Raw genomic sequence first — 16,623 nt, forward strand, 5'->3', positions numbered from 1 at the left:
CTTGTGCCGTGGACATTTCCTGATATGGGCATTTTGGTCCACGACCGAGCCGACTATCGATCGAACAATAGCCCTGCCATAACACTTGATGTAGTGTCTAAAAACAAGGCCAAGGGGTGGGGGAATCCCCTGCCGCCTTCCCTATGCAGTCCCATGGTCCTGTGCGAACTCGGGACTTTCTGAAGGCAGAATGAATGACATCATCCGTGGGGATTTCAAACTTATAAATAACATCTCGTGCGTGGAAAAATACCCATAAGTCTGACTCCGGCCCTGAGCTGACAACACACTCTCCTGCAGAACTGAAGGAACGGGCAGGTGTGCTCGAGACCTACGCCAGGTGAGAACACTACTTGCGTTTCTGCTTCCCTTTAAACATAACCCCAATAAGATCGATCTGATGAGTCATAGATATACTAGAATCGGAATAGATTTCTAGTCGCAGGTATTTAACAGCCGAGTTTGTGGTGTAGGTGCTAGAAACCTGTTTTTCGTGCAATAATAAGGTCGGCCCAGTGAACCCAACGTGGCACCAATCTGATCTGCGCGGACAGGTTTCCTGGCGGTGTACTGACCTGCAGCGTTACATATCTAACTCTGCCATTCAGGCTCTAAGCTCTAGCGACATATGTAACTTTACCACCCTAGCCTAAGCCAGAGCTAGCTAGTCGTGACCAGCGAATTAACGTCTGACATCATGTGATCCCATGTGAGTTTAAAGCGAGTGATTCAGCAGTTAGTTGGGAAGATAAAATCATTTAATGGAATATCATGATGTTAGCTAACTAGCCTGTTGGCGACAGTGCAGTCGGCTCCAATTTCCCAGGAATGCATTTGCAACGCAAGCTGAAACTTTTCCACGTATCGTAACTTTATGCAGCGGTCCGGCGGTGGCAGACAGCACCTTTCCCCGCAGCACGCGTTCACACCGCCCGCTCGGTTCAAAACACCGTGTCGAGCTGGAACCCCTCTTATGCATTTCTGCGATCTTGACCTCTAACGACAGAAACATGGCACGTTTTATCAACCGCACGAGTTTTGTTGCTCTAATACACACTTTACAACATCAACATCAACCCATTATATTAGCTCAATCATCAAAATTCTATAGCGGTGACGCCGACGCAAGGAAAATTTAGCTGGATTTTCCCACAACAATCACAAAGTCCCATGATCACTGTTTAGTAGTAGTCAATGTTGTTGGTGAGACGTGGCCAGGCATGTTTTTCCCTGACGCGGGGCTTTCCGACTGATGCAAAACGCATGTGACTATGAGTCATGACATCACCACTTTCAGTTTGGGACTTTTGCCATAATGGGGTTTGGTCGACTGCGTGCAACCCTCGGGCTGTGTTACACCGGGGAAGAATGGAACCTCCGTGGTCAAAATATGAACGACTTTACTTGCTCATGTGACTTGAATGTTTAGCTGTGTGACTGGCCCGACAAGAGGTAGTTTGCGATCTGAGTATCTGTAATGGTGCTACATAGTACATTGCAGTAAACGATGAGGTTACATGCATGCATGCATTTCTTTTGCGTGAAACTTTCCATCGCATGTGTTGTATACCAGTTTACATCAGAGTGTTCACTACCCTTCCCATGACCAAGTCTGATTATTGCAAATCGCATGAACTACTAGCTAGTACTAGTAGTAGATGTCCTGTACCGAACTGAGTGCGCGCGAAGGAGAACCAGCAACGCTTTCTAAACTTACTTCCGGGTGGCGATTCTGACCAATAAGAGCCCAGCAAGAAGCCGATACTACGTCACTTTAGAAAGAGCTAGGGGTTCCCCTGTAACTTCCAAATAAGGCGAGATCGTAGTGGGGGCGGGGCTCGGGGCTCGGGCATACATATACTTTTGTGTGAATCAGACAACAAACTTTTACCATATTTGGCCGTAAACATTTCAACACAAAATTATGCAAAGATGACCAAAGTGAAATTTTATCCCTACTCTGCATTACCACTGCCACGTGGGCAGATCAGGTGTAAGTCTTCACGTGTCGCCACCGCAGGTGAGAGAGACTCAATCTCTTCACGTTTAGCACTATCATATAGACTTTCTAAAACAAGAAAGTTTTGGCGAAGGCGACCGGAAAAGGACACCAGCTAAATTATGTAAAGAAAAACCAAAGCCTGGGCTTAGCAATGGGTGCGCGCTGCGGACACTGCCGCGATACTTGTCTTACTGCCAAACGGTCTGAAAGCCGCCTGATAAGCGCGCGGTTTGTCTGCAGATGTCTATGTATGTCAGCTCTGATAGGCGTGACGAGTTCATCCGATCTCAGTCTTGGTAAACCGCATCATCGTGATTTTCACTTTTGCTTTATATCTCAGGTGACCACGTGACCACTGCATTTGACCGTCTGTCGTCTGCCCGTCTGTCACTCAAGTTTTCAGCCGTCGGTATGGCCAGTTTTCCTGTCAGCCTCACCGCCTTGGACATGTATGCAGTTGAGGACGGGGTGAGTTGAGCTAAGTTCTGTTTGTAATTGCTAACGTACCGTTGCTCCTTCAGACCAAACTCTATCTCCTGGACGTCACTGAGCTCAGTACGATGGTCATTAAACAATGATAGGGAGTTGAAAGACGAACAAAATGTAGGACACAACGGTACACCAGCCGTCTGAAAGTGGGGCGTGCGTTTTTCATGTTTGGTTATTTTGGCACAAATGTAGTTGTTTTGACGCTAGTGAAGGGTCAGAATGGTGTACATGTGTCACTGCGACCTGTGTGCCAAGGACGACTTTCCCTTTTACTCCGAAGTTTGATTTCAAGGCTGACTCAGACATTTGTAAATATTCAAAAGCAGGCGGACCGGAAACTCGATACCATCAAAGAATATGAAACTTACATCTTACAGACGATTGTTGGTAGGTTTCTAAGAACTTGCCCTGTCTCTCAGACAAGGACCGACGGCGAACTGAAAGGTTTACCGTTTCTTCTCTTTGTTTGTCCAAGGAGGTTTAACCTCCATGGTTTGTCTCACCTTGAAAAACAAGCGAGGCGCTTTTTCAGTCAACCATTTGCCGTTGAAAAGGAGAATTTCCTCATTTCAGTTCCTCAAGCCAACAATGTTTGAGAGGCTGACATATTTGTTTGTGTGTGTGTTTTATGTAAACATCGAGCACGATAGAAAAGCATCTAACAGTAGTCCTTAATTCTTGTTTTCAGATCAGTTACCAGCCTGTAAGTACTATTGTGTCTGAGATCATCCACGATCTGAGTCCCATGATGCAACAGGACGGCTTCACGTTCCCTTACACCGAGGAGGAGGTGGATACGTCATCAGAGCAGGACAGCACAGAACGCTTCACGGAACTGCAAGGTGGGCGAAATGTTTAGACTGCCTTACTTTCTAACTCAAGTGTTGAAAGAGAGAGAAGCATTTAAAGGGAGAAATGTTCCCACCCGAGGTTTCACTCCAAGGTTGCAAGGAATAGTTTTCAAAAGTTTGTGTAGGTCGAATCAAATGAAGATAGTACATGTTTGTTGAGCTTCATTAATTTTCTCTCATGTTTTGGGTAGAAAACGCGCGTGCACCACAGTGGCCAACGTTATATTACTTCCAATTCACCACTTGTCGAAGAGCCACAGTATTGTCAGCGGGGCCCTCGCATGCTATTTGAATTACGAATCTTTTGAGTGAAAACCGAAAGTCTTTCACTCTACCTTAAGCAGTTGCCACGCCTACCCATACTCCGTCGTATTCCTCTCTATAGATCACTTAAAGATATTACATACATTAGACCACCGTACAGGTATGTACGTGGGTGCCCGTGGGCGGGTCACATGCTTCTGCTGGGTCACGATGTCATGAAGTAAGGATACTTGAACAAAGCAGAACAAACATGACGACACTGCTGGCGAAACTAATAACAACACTTTTGTTCCTGTCACAAACAGTTTTGTCAGCTGACAGCAATCCCATGTGGGGGTGTGCTAGCAAAGCGGAACCTCCCCAGTTCAGACCAGTCTACAGTCCCGACGGCTACAGATCGGACCAGGACTTCTGCATTCCCACAAACAACGTTTTTTCAGCACAGGTAAGTCTTTAAAAAAGATTCTGGGGATATTTCCGTGCACGTTGTTGTAAAAATGTCTTCAAGTAGAGTTTGATGACTTGTACTGACAACGTCATTACATACAGAAAGTGGACTTTGTGTGCCGGAAGTTTTCACACGACGTAGATCTAGTTCCCTTTCGCCTTCTGAACTCACAAAACTCTTCCCGTTTCTTCATGCTACCGTCACTGCTTCCTTCTTCCCCGGTTTCTTTTTCCCATTCTTCCCACAGTTAACTACGTCCTTGATTCCCTTCCCACTTTGGTCTTTCCTTCGGGTCTTTCCCCATCGTTCATGTCGATATTTTTAAGCTGATTTATAAAAAACGGACTCTGTCTTTTCCTTGACCTCCCCTCAAAGTTTTTATTTTGGGAGGGGGGATTCTATTGATAGACATGCATTGTACCGCACGGAAACTTCCCCACCTTACTTCCCCGTGGCCAATGTTAAAGGTACTAATAGAATGATTCGAAGTAGTATTCTTGTCACTGTCCCTTTTGCTACCGAAACAGCCCGTTAACGACAGTTGTGTTCTCTAGTGCCGAGGTTACCGACCGGACGGATACGACAGTGACGGCATGACCGGCAGCGGCAGCGAGTCCCCCACGTCCTCCCGCGGCAGCTCCACCAGCTCCGACGAAGACGAGGACTACGTGCCCCTGGAGATCTCCGACGACGAAGAGGTTCGTCAGTGTTCATATGTCGACCATGAAAAATTTGCCCACCTTATTCATTTTGTCTCGTGACTTTTTTTATTAGGTTGTCATCTCAGGAACAGAATTTATAAGTTTGATTTGCGAACTGATCGATAGATTACTGAATTAGTGAATAGATATATTATGATGTCATTGTTCGTGATTCATTCTTCAAAGTCGGCTAGTTTGTCGGTTATTTAGTTAATAGGTCTGTTTCCTTACCAATCGTCATTTCAGGAGGCAGAAGACGAAGCCCCCTCCCCTAAATGGTCCTGCAGGTACAACCCGAGCGGCTTCATCGCCAGAGCCCCCACCTCATCCTCAAGTAAGTGTCTGCTACAGATGGGATAGTCTGCAAGAATGGGGCCGAACGCACACAAATTTTCTGTGTCTTATGCTCTCCGGAAGTGGCGCTACATGATGGGTACATACCAACAGACAACAACGAGGACAAATCACATAGAAAATACACAGAACAAATATACACTAAGACATTGACTTGATGAACATTCGCTTGCCCACTTTTCTCGTCTCGTCTCCCCTGGAAATTGAAATAAAAGTTGCGATGTGGACTGACAAATGTACGGTATCGTTTCCTCCCCAGAGAGAAGACACGGCCAGCCGATCCTGTGGAAGTTCCTGTACGAGATGTTGATGGACCCGCGGTACGGCAAACACATCTACTGGACCAACCAGAGCAAGGGCATGTTCAAATTCTCCTCCGAACACAAGGTCAGTCTGACTTTCTGGACTTATTGTATAACCCTCTATCAAAGTATTACCACATCAGAGCTAGCCATGTTTGATCCACTCTGACATGACTTATTGTCAAATGTCAATTTAAGTAACAAATGTCTGGACTCCAAGTCATGAACTATCGAAGTTTTCTTGGTTCTCACCAGGAGGAGATTGCCAAGATGTGGGGTGAGAAGAAGGGGAACCGCTGCGTGATGACGTATCAGAAGATGGCGCGGTCTCTGCGGAACTACTCCAACCAGAAAAGGCACCTGGTCAAGGTCAAGAGGAAACTCCAGTACCAGTTCCTCACCGACACACGTCTGGCTAGGGCTTAGAGGGGGACTTCGGAGGTTGATCAGATAGATATTTTGTGTACGCCAAGTGTATATAGAACGTCAGTCCTAGTTTTTTTTTCGTTCTGGGAGAAATTTGAACTTGCATATATGTTTGCTACCTTCATGTTAATTCCTAAAGGATGTTCTCTATCATATTCAAAACTCTCTGATGGCTAAGTGTAGTTTTAAGGTGCCAGTGAAGTTGTTTTGCCTGCGCCATGACGTCTGAAGGATATATTTCGTACCAATGATCGAACTTGAGATTTGAGACTTGAGGCTGATGACTCATCTCCATAAGTGGAGATGAAACTCTCTTGTGAGGAAGACCCGTCTAGTACCGCCATTGGCGCATATTCGTGTATGTGAAAGTCACAGTGAAAAGAATATTCGTAAAGGATATGTATTGTATAGGGTTAGAAGTTTTGGGAAACCGTCAGTAGACCGTGAGCAGGCTCTGTGTGTGTACTGGTACTGTTAGAAATGATATGGTGAAAAAAGACCTTGCTGGCATGGTTAATTTCTGCCTTTCTTATCGGTATATTTACTTTGTAGTCAAAGACAAAGTCACGACTGTATAGTGCGGATACGCATTTTTTATTTTCTTCTTGTACTGTATTTTCTTTTTCAAATAAAATTGGTGAAGAGTGACATTGTTTGAGTAATGGTCATGCCTGAATCAACGTGCGAAGCAATAGCTGAGGATTTCTTGATAATGTTTATTGAAAGTCTATATAAATTGGTTTATAGTCGGTATGGATGGATTGTCCCCTATTTAGCCACGGTAGAAAACCTGAGATGACATGAGCAGAAAGACGCATGTGCACTATAGATCTATGGTTCAGTTGCCCGTAGAACTTATAATATCAAAAAGCCGTCGCGTATGAATTTTGAAAACTAACGCCTCCCGGGTTGTTCGAAAAGTCGTCCGTGTTCCGAATCTCGTCCCGACACAACATGACATGATGGCATGGGCAGAACTTGGCGCAGCTCACGTGCACAGCTACTCCTGGATGTTGGGTGCTGTGCAGGGGAGAACCCCAGATCAGCCCCTGGGTGTGAGTGTTCTGTTTTAAGCCTTAAGCCGTCAGTCAGAACAGAAGTGTTATCTTATAAAACCAACCTTTTATCAGATTTGTAGGGAAGTCTTCCGTCTTTCCTAGGTCACATAAAGTTTAGAGGAAGACTTCCTTGTTTCCTTGAAGGCTTGTCATTAAGCTTCAGCTTATTCCCTGCATAGATGTATGTCATGAGGTGCTGCAAAGGGGAAGTACATATCGTTGGTTCTGTAATCTTTTTTCGTCCCAATACATGTACGTTGCTAGAAGGCAAAAGAGACACACCCCATGCCAAACTACAGCCTTTACCTACACTACATGTGGCAAACTCTGCAAGACTAGAGATGGAATAGCCGCCCCGGTCGACCGTATAGCATACATATCGTCCATGTCGACGTGATTCATATGTGTCACGATAAAGATAAAGAGGTCACTGCTGTGCTTTGCATACATGTACATGTTCACTCCCAAATCCGTTAGCGGTGACTGAGTCAAAAGCTGGTAGGCACATTTCTGGACTATATACATCAAAATATACCGTGGCACAGATAAATTATGACGTCTAACGTCACAGTTTTGTGCTAAATCATCTTAATATGGCGCGTTCACAGCAGGTGGTCTAAAACGCACAAGTATGAAAATTCCCTGTGACCAGAGGTTTTGTCCATTCTGTCCAAATGAGATTGAAGATGACTGTGACGACACTTTATCATGGATTGTTCACGATATCATGTTAAACGCTCAAAGCTGTTCAACCTTCTTTCTGCTTGCCCAACAGAATTTGATATATTCCATATCCTATAGATAAATTCAACTAACATTACATGCTAGAAGGAGACAACCCATACTGTGTACATATATATCAAAGAATGTTTAGCTCTTAGAGCTAGTGGTGTAAGTGATAGGTTAAACTGACATCTTGAATTAGTCATATACTTGTAATGTTACTTTTGTATCCCATTGTTTGTTTACATGTATAGTTGTAGAAGACCTTACGAAAGCCGCTGTACTTTTGTTGTGTCAATATTGGATTGTTTATGAAAGTCGACATAGACGCATATCTTACGTTATAGCTTCAATTAATTCAAAATCTTGATTGTTTGAAGACTCACATATGCTTTAACTTTGACATTACATCTAAACGCAACAAAGTTATATCATACTGGTAAAGCAGTTAGGAAGTCACGGCTCGATTGACCCTGGCCTGTGATTATTGGTAACATCGCTAGGAGCGCGACTACACCTGGACCGTAAGATTGACCTCAGATGACCTAACATTATTTCGAGGGAAACTCAAAATGGCGGACACTGGTGTAAAATTCTTCGATTTTGAGACACTTCCTTTGATTATTCCATACGTCGAGTAAACTGTAGCTCAAAACTTGGCGCCATGATTTATCAGTTACTGTACTCAACAGTAGCCCTATGTTTCGGCGTCTCGGTGTTTTTCCGCTACGTGAATGATGGCATGAATTTCGAGTTCCGTTCGGCGCTGAGTTTGCTGGTGCTGTTTCTTGGCGAGCCATTTTGTCACTATGTGGTTGGCGAGGTGGGAGGACTACTGCTGTACGGACTGGCCTGTGTAGTCATGTACCTGCTCCTACCTGCTGGGGAGGTGACGATTAAGGACAGGGTCGTGCTCATAACAGGTAACAGTACACCAGAGGGGAGGGGCCGGGAGTGCCGTACATGTTCATGCATAAATTTTAGTCAGTCTGTCATTTGTTTGGACAAGCATAGATAATGAAAGTTGTAACGCCTTAACAAAACCCTCACAGCCATGCCTATACTGTATTCATTCTACTTTGTAAACACAGCAATACTCAAGTTTTTGTCCATTGTTGGTTGCTTGTTAGAAATGATAACTTGCAAGTTGCTTGAGAGAAATGATAATTTATCCCAAACTATGCCTGCTATCTCATCCAGGATGTGACAGTGGATTTGGCCATGCCCTAGCCCAGCACCTGGACAGCCTGGGCTGTGTGGTGTTTGCTGGCTGTCTCCATGGTGACGGGGAGGGAGCCACCAGCCTCGCAAGCAGCTGCTCTGCCCAGCTGAAAATTCTCCAGCTGGATGTGACAGATGCCCAGCAGGTGGATCAGGCCAGACAGGTGGTACAGGAGTACCTGGGACCTCACAGAGGTTGGTTATGGTGAAGTCCTATAATTCAGAAATACTGAGTCTCTTTATCCTTTCTTCATCCTCTTCCGCAAATATTTGCACAGGAGGACGAAGAGACTAGGCAGCTATGAAATATTCACCTTAAATATTCACCTTGAAGTTCAGCCAGTAGGTACCCTTTCGAGCAATGAGGCTGTGCCTAGTTTGGTGCTAGTAGTGGGCATGGTAGTTTCTTATCTGCTTCCTTCCTTCCTTCCTTCCTTCCTTCCTTCCTTCCTTCCTTCCTTCCTTCCTTCCTTCCTTCCTTCCTTCCTTCCTTCCTTCCTTCCTTCCTTCCTTCCTTCCTTCCTTCCTTCCCTTAGTAGGAAAGCTTGTGTTTGGATACCAGGCTAGTCAAGTTCCACAACCACTCTCCATCAGTGGGTTGGCTAGGAGTGTAGTTTCACCCAGCTGTAAGAAGCTACTGTGTTCTTGTCCTTGTTTTGTAGTTGGTTGCTCACAATGACCTTGTTAACCTGTTACATACCTCTTGCCACATACATGTAGTACATGTGTTATCTTAAAGGTAAAGTAAAGGCAGGCATCCTCAATTGAGGTGAAGCATGTGTTATCTTAAAATGGTTTAAATGTAATGCAATGTCTGTTTCAGGTTTGTGGGGTTTGGTGAACAATGCTGGCCTGGTGTACTTTGGTGAGCTGGACCTCCTGCCCTTCTCCATGGTTCAGCGCAGCATCGATGTGAACCTGGTCGGGATGTTACGGATGACCAAGACTTTCCTCCCCCTACTGAGGAAAGGGAAGGGCAGGGTCATCAACATGTCCAGTATCGCAGGTGCAACATTTTGAGTACTGGTAGTATGTATATCATGACATGACGGTAAAAATCATAACAGTGTAATTCAACACAGTACAGCATAGTTCAATATGGTACAGTATTGGCTGGCATGATATATAAAGTAATTTGGTTTTTTGGTGTAAATGATATTCCGGTACAGAGGCCTGTCCTCTGCGATTGTAGAGCTTGTAGTGATTGAGGTTATTTTGCGTACTGCTTGTCTGCAGGAAGTGTTCCGCTGATGTTTATGTGTGCAGAAGGAGCAGCTAAGGCCGGGGTGGAGGCAGCATCCCACATCCTGCGACAGGAGCTGAAGAAATGGGGAGTGCAGGTGTCCATCGTGCAGCCGTTTGCCTTTAAGACAGGTGGGAGTTTGAACTATGCTACTGGTAGGGCTGTGTTTTTCTCGTTCAGCCAAATCTCCATGTCTTATCTGTGATCTCCACATAGTAAAGTGTCTTGAAGAGTGGCATATTTTCTAAGCCAAGCCTCCCTCCATGTGTACAGCACGGCTGCCAGGTCAGACTGAGCTGTGACCGTTTAAGCCTAGGTTACACATAGCCGAACATGCCTCCCGAACGCTAGCCGACTCAGGTCGGCGGTAGTTCGGGAGCATTCTGACCAGTTTTTGGGCCACACCTATCTTTGGCGCCGAACATGCGCCGAAGATGCGCCGATCATCTCCTAACCAGTACACGAATTACTCCCGAATGGGCCCCGTATGCTTTCTAGCTTACTCCCAACCATCCCGACCTCTAGCCGCAGACTGCCGAATCTCTCCTGACTAAACCCCGACCGATTGCAGACCCTCTCACGAATTTAAATGGACATATTCAGCGACTTTCAAAAGAGGGGTCATTTTCGGTTTTAATTAAAATAATCCATTCTATTATGTTGTTAACATCACCGAAAGATCGAATTCGGATCATGGCTAGCTTTAATACTGCTTTTAGTGTTCTTCTTTGTTTTTGGTCGTGTGAAGGTCGGGGGTGATTCGCCCACGTTCCGATAGTAGTCACTTGGTTGAGAATTAGTTAGCAGAGTTTTGTCTACGGCCTTGGGGTGAGTTATGGGTAGGTTGGCAACTAGTTGGGAGTAAGTCAGTAGTGTTTCTGGCGTGGTTAAGGTTCTAATTTTACTACTGACTCAATCCCGAATACCAGCCGAGCACTAGCCGACCGCGCCGAACACGAGCCGAACACCAGCAGACCCATTTCAGACCCTCCGTCCAGAGCCGAATGTTTTGAAATTTTCAAAACATTCGGCTGGTGCAGCCGAACACCAGCCGACTCAGCCGAACGCCAGCCGACTCGGCCGAACGCCAACCGAGCTAGCTCCCAAATCACTCCCGAATCACTCCAACCATGGTCGGGGGAGAGTCGGGAGGCCATGTTCGGCTGTATGTAACCTAGGCTTTACGGTAGCTCCATTTATTGGGTGTTTTTATAGTGCAACCATGGTCTTTAAGAGGGGCTACATGGTAAGCCATAGGTCCATATCTTTCTGTCCTGGTTCTCTAAAACAACACTGGATGGATTATTAACTGATGTGTTATTCTAATTTCTAGGATGGCAAAGTTCAGAGTCCATGCTCACGAACTATAACCAAATCAGACAGGCGCTGGACAAGGACACGTTGGACACCTATGGTCTGGACTACCTGGATGCTTTCAAACATAACTTACTGAACGAAGAGTCTCTAAACGAGGACCTTGGCCAAGTTATAGGTATGTTTCAGACTAGACAGCACTATGACAGCATTGTTAAAAGTGTAGATATTCATCACAGCTGAGCAACAGTGTTCAGAAGACACATTATTTACAATGTTTACATGTGATACTTAAACTGTTTGTCTCAGGTGTGTAAAGATACATGTAGCAATGTTCTGACTACTGGGGTTTTGCAAATTGCTCTTGATCATACAATGAAGTATGTTTGATATTTGAAACCCAGGCTTTTGTAGTTTGTAATTCATAGCCTTGAATATAAAACCCTATTTTTTGTTTCCACATGTCCTTGAATTGTAAATGTACAGATATTGTGTACTTCCCTGCAGGAGTGATGACAGATGCACTGACATCCAGAGGTCCCAGGGCCTGGTACCCATGTGGGCGTGGCACCAGGTCACTAGTCTGGTTATCCAACCTTCTACCAACCAGCATCCTGGACATGATATTACCACTTCTGATGCTCCAGATAGATGTCACACCAACAGGGCTCAGAGAGAGATAACAGTGCACATGGGGCTAGCATTGTTATTTAGCAATATCTATAGAATCTATGTGTAGTAAACCAGAGGTGTTGTCACTGTTACTGTGCTGATATTCAATGCAATGTATCAGTTGTGCTAGTATGGTTGTAGAATAATGACTAGTAATCTTACATACTTTATTCCAAGTAACTAGAAAACTGGAATGGTGAATTCTACTATATTTATAGTGAATGAACAATATGCCATCATCATTTTGGGCAGCTTGCCTGGTCTGAGTCAACTCTTCCTCTTGAAGAGTTCCTATCTTCCATAAAGTCCATGCCTTGTTACCCCGGGATCCCTGGCAATTTGATCAATGTTTAGTCTGCCAGGGTTGACCAACTCAGAAATACAGTACTGGAAATTGTGTTTTGGTCTACAATATGCCATAGATGGAACAGTATTACATGCAAACTTGATGACATCTTTGACAACTTTTATGACAATCTTATGACAACTTTCTATAAAGATGCCAGATCTAATGCAAGAGTGAGAAGAAAAAATGTTTTTCTCAGGAATGATTTGAGACTTGTGCTCATTTGTTGATAGTTTCAGTACATTTATAACAAATTTAGGTGTATAAAGTGCTGACAGTAAGTTGTAATACATTTGTAATTTGTATGTGTATACAGTATCTGAGTTTGTTAATGGAATTTTCAATATTTATTTATCTATTGCTAAAACAAGTGAGTTCCATTTACCTTTGCTAATACATGTAACTAATTATTTTCTCATCAACTATGTACATGTACATTTGTATTATCAATACATCCTTTTGAAATGATCTATATGTTGGTAAATATATACCCCAAAACTTTTATTTTTTAATAAAGTAAAATGAATAACAGAAGAACATGATCAGGAATATTTCTCTTTCTTTTCTTACTTAACCTGTTATGTTATGACACCAGTTCATCATCGTTAGAGGTACTCGATGAAATAAATTTACAAATTTACTGCATGTTTTGTACTCAGCTCAACCTCTCCTAGCCTGGTATCTAAACCTATTATAGCTGTCGAGCTTTCCTTCTCTACCAGGCCCTGTCCTATTTGTACAGAGGATGAAAGAGGCTGCAGCTATGATAGGTTTGGATACCAGGCGATTAAAGCCTTTCCGGGTACAAGGGATAATGCATTGGGTGAGTTGCTTTGGTTTATCAAAAGGAGGAAATATTTGATAGTCAAATGGGATTAAGTTACCTGACAAAGGAATTTAGGGCAATTTCTTTTTTTCTTTTGTTCGGTAAATAAATGGACACTGTTGGAGATTGTGCCAATGTTCAACGATTGTACCCATGTACAACTTACCATTAGCTGCAGTATGATTACTTGACGCATGGTGGCGTTGCAACAAACAACATCCGGGTCTTTCTCGCTGTAGCTGTCCCTGAACCAAAATGGCGCCGCCGGTTGCAGTTTCACCTCTTATCAAGGTAAAATTTGTCCTTTCCTGCATTTATATGCCCGCACTCGGTAGTATTTTACAACCGAACTATGCCATATATTCTATAGAATGTGTTGTGGGTGTACTCTATGGTTTATCCTGTCCCCTTTCGACTGTAAGTCCGATTTAACATCAGCACTGGGCGGCGCATGCATGAAGGTCATGAGATTTGGTCCTGAGAAAATTAATGCCATGGAGTGTCTCTGACAGTATGTTCGTCCTGTTGTACTATTCTACATTATCAAATATTATACGTAGATGCTACTTCACTTTGACATGTTGAAAAGGAGAACGAAAGTTCAAAAGATAATTTTAGTGTCATGTAGTGATGTACTGTGTGTCATCCTACCTGACCGTAGTCATGTGTACTTGTACTAAGTTTACAGAATATGTTGTGTATTTCAGTTCTCTCGCTATGCTGCTCTCTTTGTGGGCATCGCATATGGATCCAGGAAAAATGGTATGTTCAATGTCATAAATTAAACTATATCCATGTTTATTGTCATTTGTAGTGTAGCTCAATGTCGAAATCCAGATACCTTGTTGTAGTACCATATTAGGAGGCTACTAGTACAAAGTTGAGTAAGCAATACCAAGGAGGTTAAATATACAAGGAGAAAGGACACAATTTGCCTTCTTTCAGGAGAGTGCGTTTCAACAACTTCGCGTCAAGGTGCTAATTACCCCCAATTTGCATCACCCGCCCTGGCTTGGGTCTTTGTTCACAGTCTGTTTTCACAAGATGACCCTCCCAGGAGATGACGATTTTGAGTGGAGTGACTTTGAAATCCAGCGATTTTGAGGACAATTTTAGCGAAATAGGGCACGAAGAACCGTGTAGCGATAGCGACAATCCGACAGAGCAGGCAAATACAAACCCCGTTGCCGCCAGCGGTCAAATACGTGTGCAGTATACGGGTAAACATACAAGAACGTAGGACGGATAGACATATAAACATGGTTAGGTCAAGTCGAGGTTGTCTATATGATCAAATAAATAAGTATAAGTAAAACTGGAAAGTGTGGCGATTATCTTTATTTAACCACATTGGTTTGATTCAATGTTTGTGCACATTCCGGGGTGACATAACGATCATAATGCCTTGTATACAATTCCCTGTGGCTAATACTTTGCTCCAAACCATGCCTATGACTACAAATGAAATCCACAGAGACCAGACTTACACAAAAATAATGCAAAAGTCTTGCGAAGAGTCGAAGAAAACTTGACGGAGTCGAACAACAAAAAATATTACAATGGAACACCAAAGTTATGAACTATCCTAGAAAACCTTCGGTTTTGGTGGGGAAACTGTTATAATATTTTTATAAAGGCATCTAACACAGAATATTCTTCATATTTTTGAGCCAAAACATTCCATGCACAGCTACAAAAAAGCCTGTAAACACACCCATCTTCGTCGCACGGCGATGAACCACATATCAAAATGGCCGCCTAAGTCCACTCTCGGCAATAATGCCGTCTGCGCAAGTCACATTCGCTTCCCAAATAAGGTAATCCTCGGAAACTGCTGGCTTCTTGCTAGTCGCTCGGGCCAGCATCGGAGGGCATGACGTCACGATCGGGCTCATTAGCATAGAATTTGAATGGTTTTGCCGCCAATGCCTGAGGGGCACTTGCCAGAACAAAGGAGTGCCGCCGGAGGGCGGAAACAATAGATAGCCCCGGGGTTTGGCGGGTCAGTACAATAGCGCACAGCGGGGTGTTAATCCCGTCCGTTCTCCTTGTATATTTAACCTCCTTGGCAATACGTACATGATGTGTGTGGTCATTTTTAAGTTCTTGAACATTCAAACTCATTCGGGAGAAGGATGAGTGTATTTCTCTTTTGATTTGCAGCCAGACTAACAGTCTCAGAGGCGGAGGTCCGCAAAATTGAAGAGAAGCAGAAAAAGGAGAGAGAGGAACGCGAGAGGATTGCCAAGGAGCTGGCAGGTAAGCTGGGCAACATTTCTTGGTACTGTTTGACAGTAGGTTTTACATGATAGGGACCTATGGATTATGAACAGGATTTTTTTAGCATGTTACGAATGTACACTGTATTTATATAAACTCTGGACACTCTCTCTCTCTCTCTCTCTCTCTCCAATTTAACGTCTTTTGTTCCCCATCATCTGGGGGTTAGACGTGCTTGCACATGGATTGGGAAGCCCCAGAACTCCTCATCAAGTGCAAGTCCTTTTTTGTAGCAAGAGTTTTTACGGCTGGATGCCCTTCCTAACGCCAACCCAAACCCTACTGCTGGGCTTAGGACATGGGAAATGTGTGTTAAGTGCCTTTCCCAAGGGCACAACGTCTGGGTGCATGTCCGGACATGTCTGGGTACTCCACTGGGGATTGAACCTGGGTCTTATTGGTTCATAGCCGGATGCTCTGCCACTGTGCTACACAGACGCCACACCTACACAGACGCCACACTAGCTTAAGAAACGGATCTCATAGGCCTCTTATCCAATAACTATGATATGATACATGTACGTTTTGTATTTATTTGGAAATTTAGTCTTGGACGACCAAAGCTAATTTTCCAACTTAGCAGATTGCCAATGTCACTTTTACCCTAGCAGTTGTGGCATACAGGGACAAAATTCTGTGGCTTTGAGTGAGTGAGTTTGACTATTTATGATATACATTTTTCATGGCAACTGTTGAACTGATCAACTTGAATTTTTCCCCACAGCTGCTAATGAAGACACCATCTTGAAGTAGTGCAGCCGACTTCTTGCAGCTTTCCAGAACCCCATGGTGAAGAAGATTCCGTTAGAGATTTAACTATTTGCAGAGAGTGTACTTCAAAAGAAGCTGGGTCTAACTTGAAAGAACAAGACTGAAAATTTGTTCCTGATATAAAAATGTTCAATCACCTGAATGGTTCCATAGTACTTCCCTGAGAAGAACTCTATAGTTATTGAATTTTCATCTCCTTAACATACAAAATGTACTACAACTCTGTGTGTATACTTTGTTCTGAAGGTTGTGTTTAACAGACCATTGATTGATGACAGACCTTTCAGAATGAGTCATAAATAAAATGTGTCATTTAAAGTGAATCTGCATCC

General features: G+C 43.8%; 2 protein-coding genes across 3 annotated transcripts; both read left to right on the plus strand.

Annotated features, from left to right (window-relative positions):
• Nucleotides 1-208: 208 nt before the first annotated feature.
• On the plus strand, nt 209-6,487 carry LOC136430283 (transcription factor Spi-B-like). Of its 2 annotated transcripts, none has more exons than XM_066420757.1 (8): nt 209-340; nt 2,343-2,470; nt 3,180-3,333; nt 3,912-4,051; nt 4,609-4,752; nt 5,002-5,089; nt 5,369-5,496; nt 5,667-6,487. In XM_066420757.1, the coding sequence occupies exons 2-8, from the start codon at nt 2,414-2,416 to the stop codon at nt 5,835-5,837; spliced, it is 882 nt and encodes a 293-aa protein (XP_066276854.1). In that variant the 5' UTR covers nt 209-340; nt 2,343-2,413; the 3' UTR covers nt 5,838-6,487. The 2 variants fall into 2 exon arrangements, with proteins under 2 accessions (XP_066276854.1, XP_066276853.1); XM_066420756.1 differs by lacking the exon at nt 209-340 and adding an exon at nt 1,918-2,020.
• A 1,663-nt stretch (nt 6,488-8,150) lies between these two features.
• On the plus strand, nt 8,151-16,614 carry LOC136430285 (estradiol 17-beta-dehydrogenase 2-like). The gene is made up of 9 exons (XM_066420760.1): nt 8,151-8,541; nt 8,819-9,034; nt 9,663-9,845; nt 10,076-10,213; nt 11,416-11,574; nt 11,904-13,531; nt 13,948-14,002; nt 15,404-15,499; nt 16,245-16,614. Exons 1-6 carry the CDS (start codon nt 8,283-8,285, stop codon nt 12,077-12,079), a joined length of 1,131 nt encoding a protein of 376 aa, XP_066276857.1. The 5' UTR covers nt 8,151-8,282; the 3' UTR covers nt 12,080-13,531; nt 13,948-14,002; nt 15,404-15,499; nt 16,245-16,614.
• Nucleotides 16,615-16,623: the final 9 nt, after the last annotated feature.

This window comes from Branchiostoma lanceolatum, chromosome 3 (genome assembly GCF_035083965.1).
Source record: "Branchiostoma lanceolatum isolate klBraLanc5 chromosome 3, klBraLanc5.hap2, whole genome shotgun sequence".
Taxonomy (NCBI): domain Eukaryota; kingdom Metazoa; phylum Chordata; class Leptocardii; order Amphioxiformes; family Branchiostomatidae; genus Branchiostoma; species Branchiostoma lanceolatum.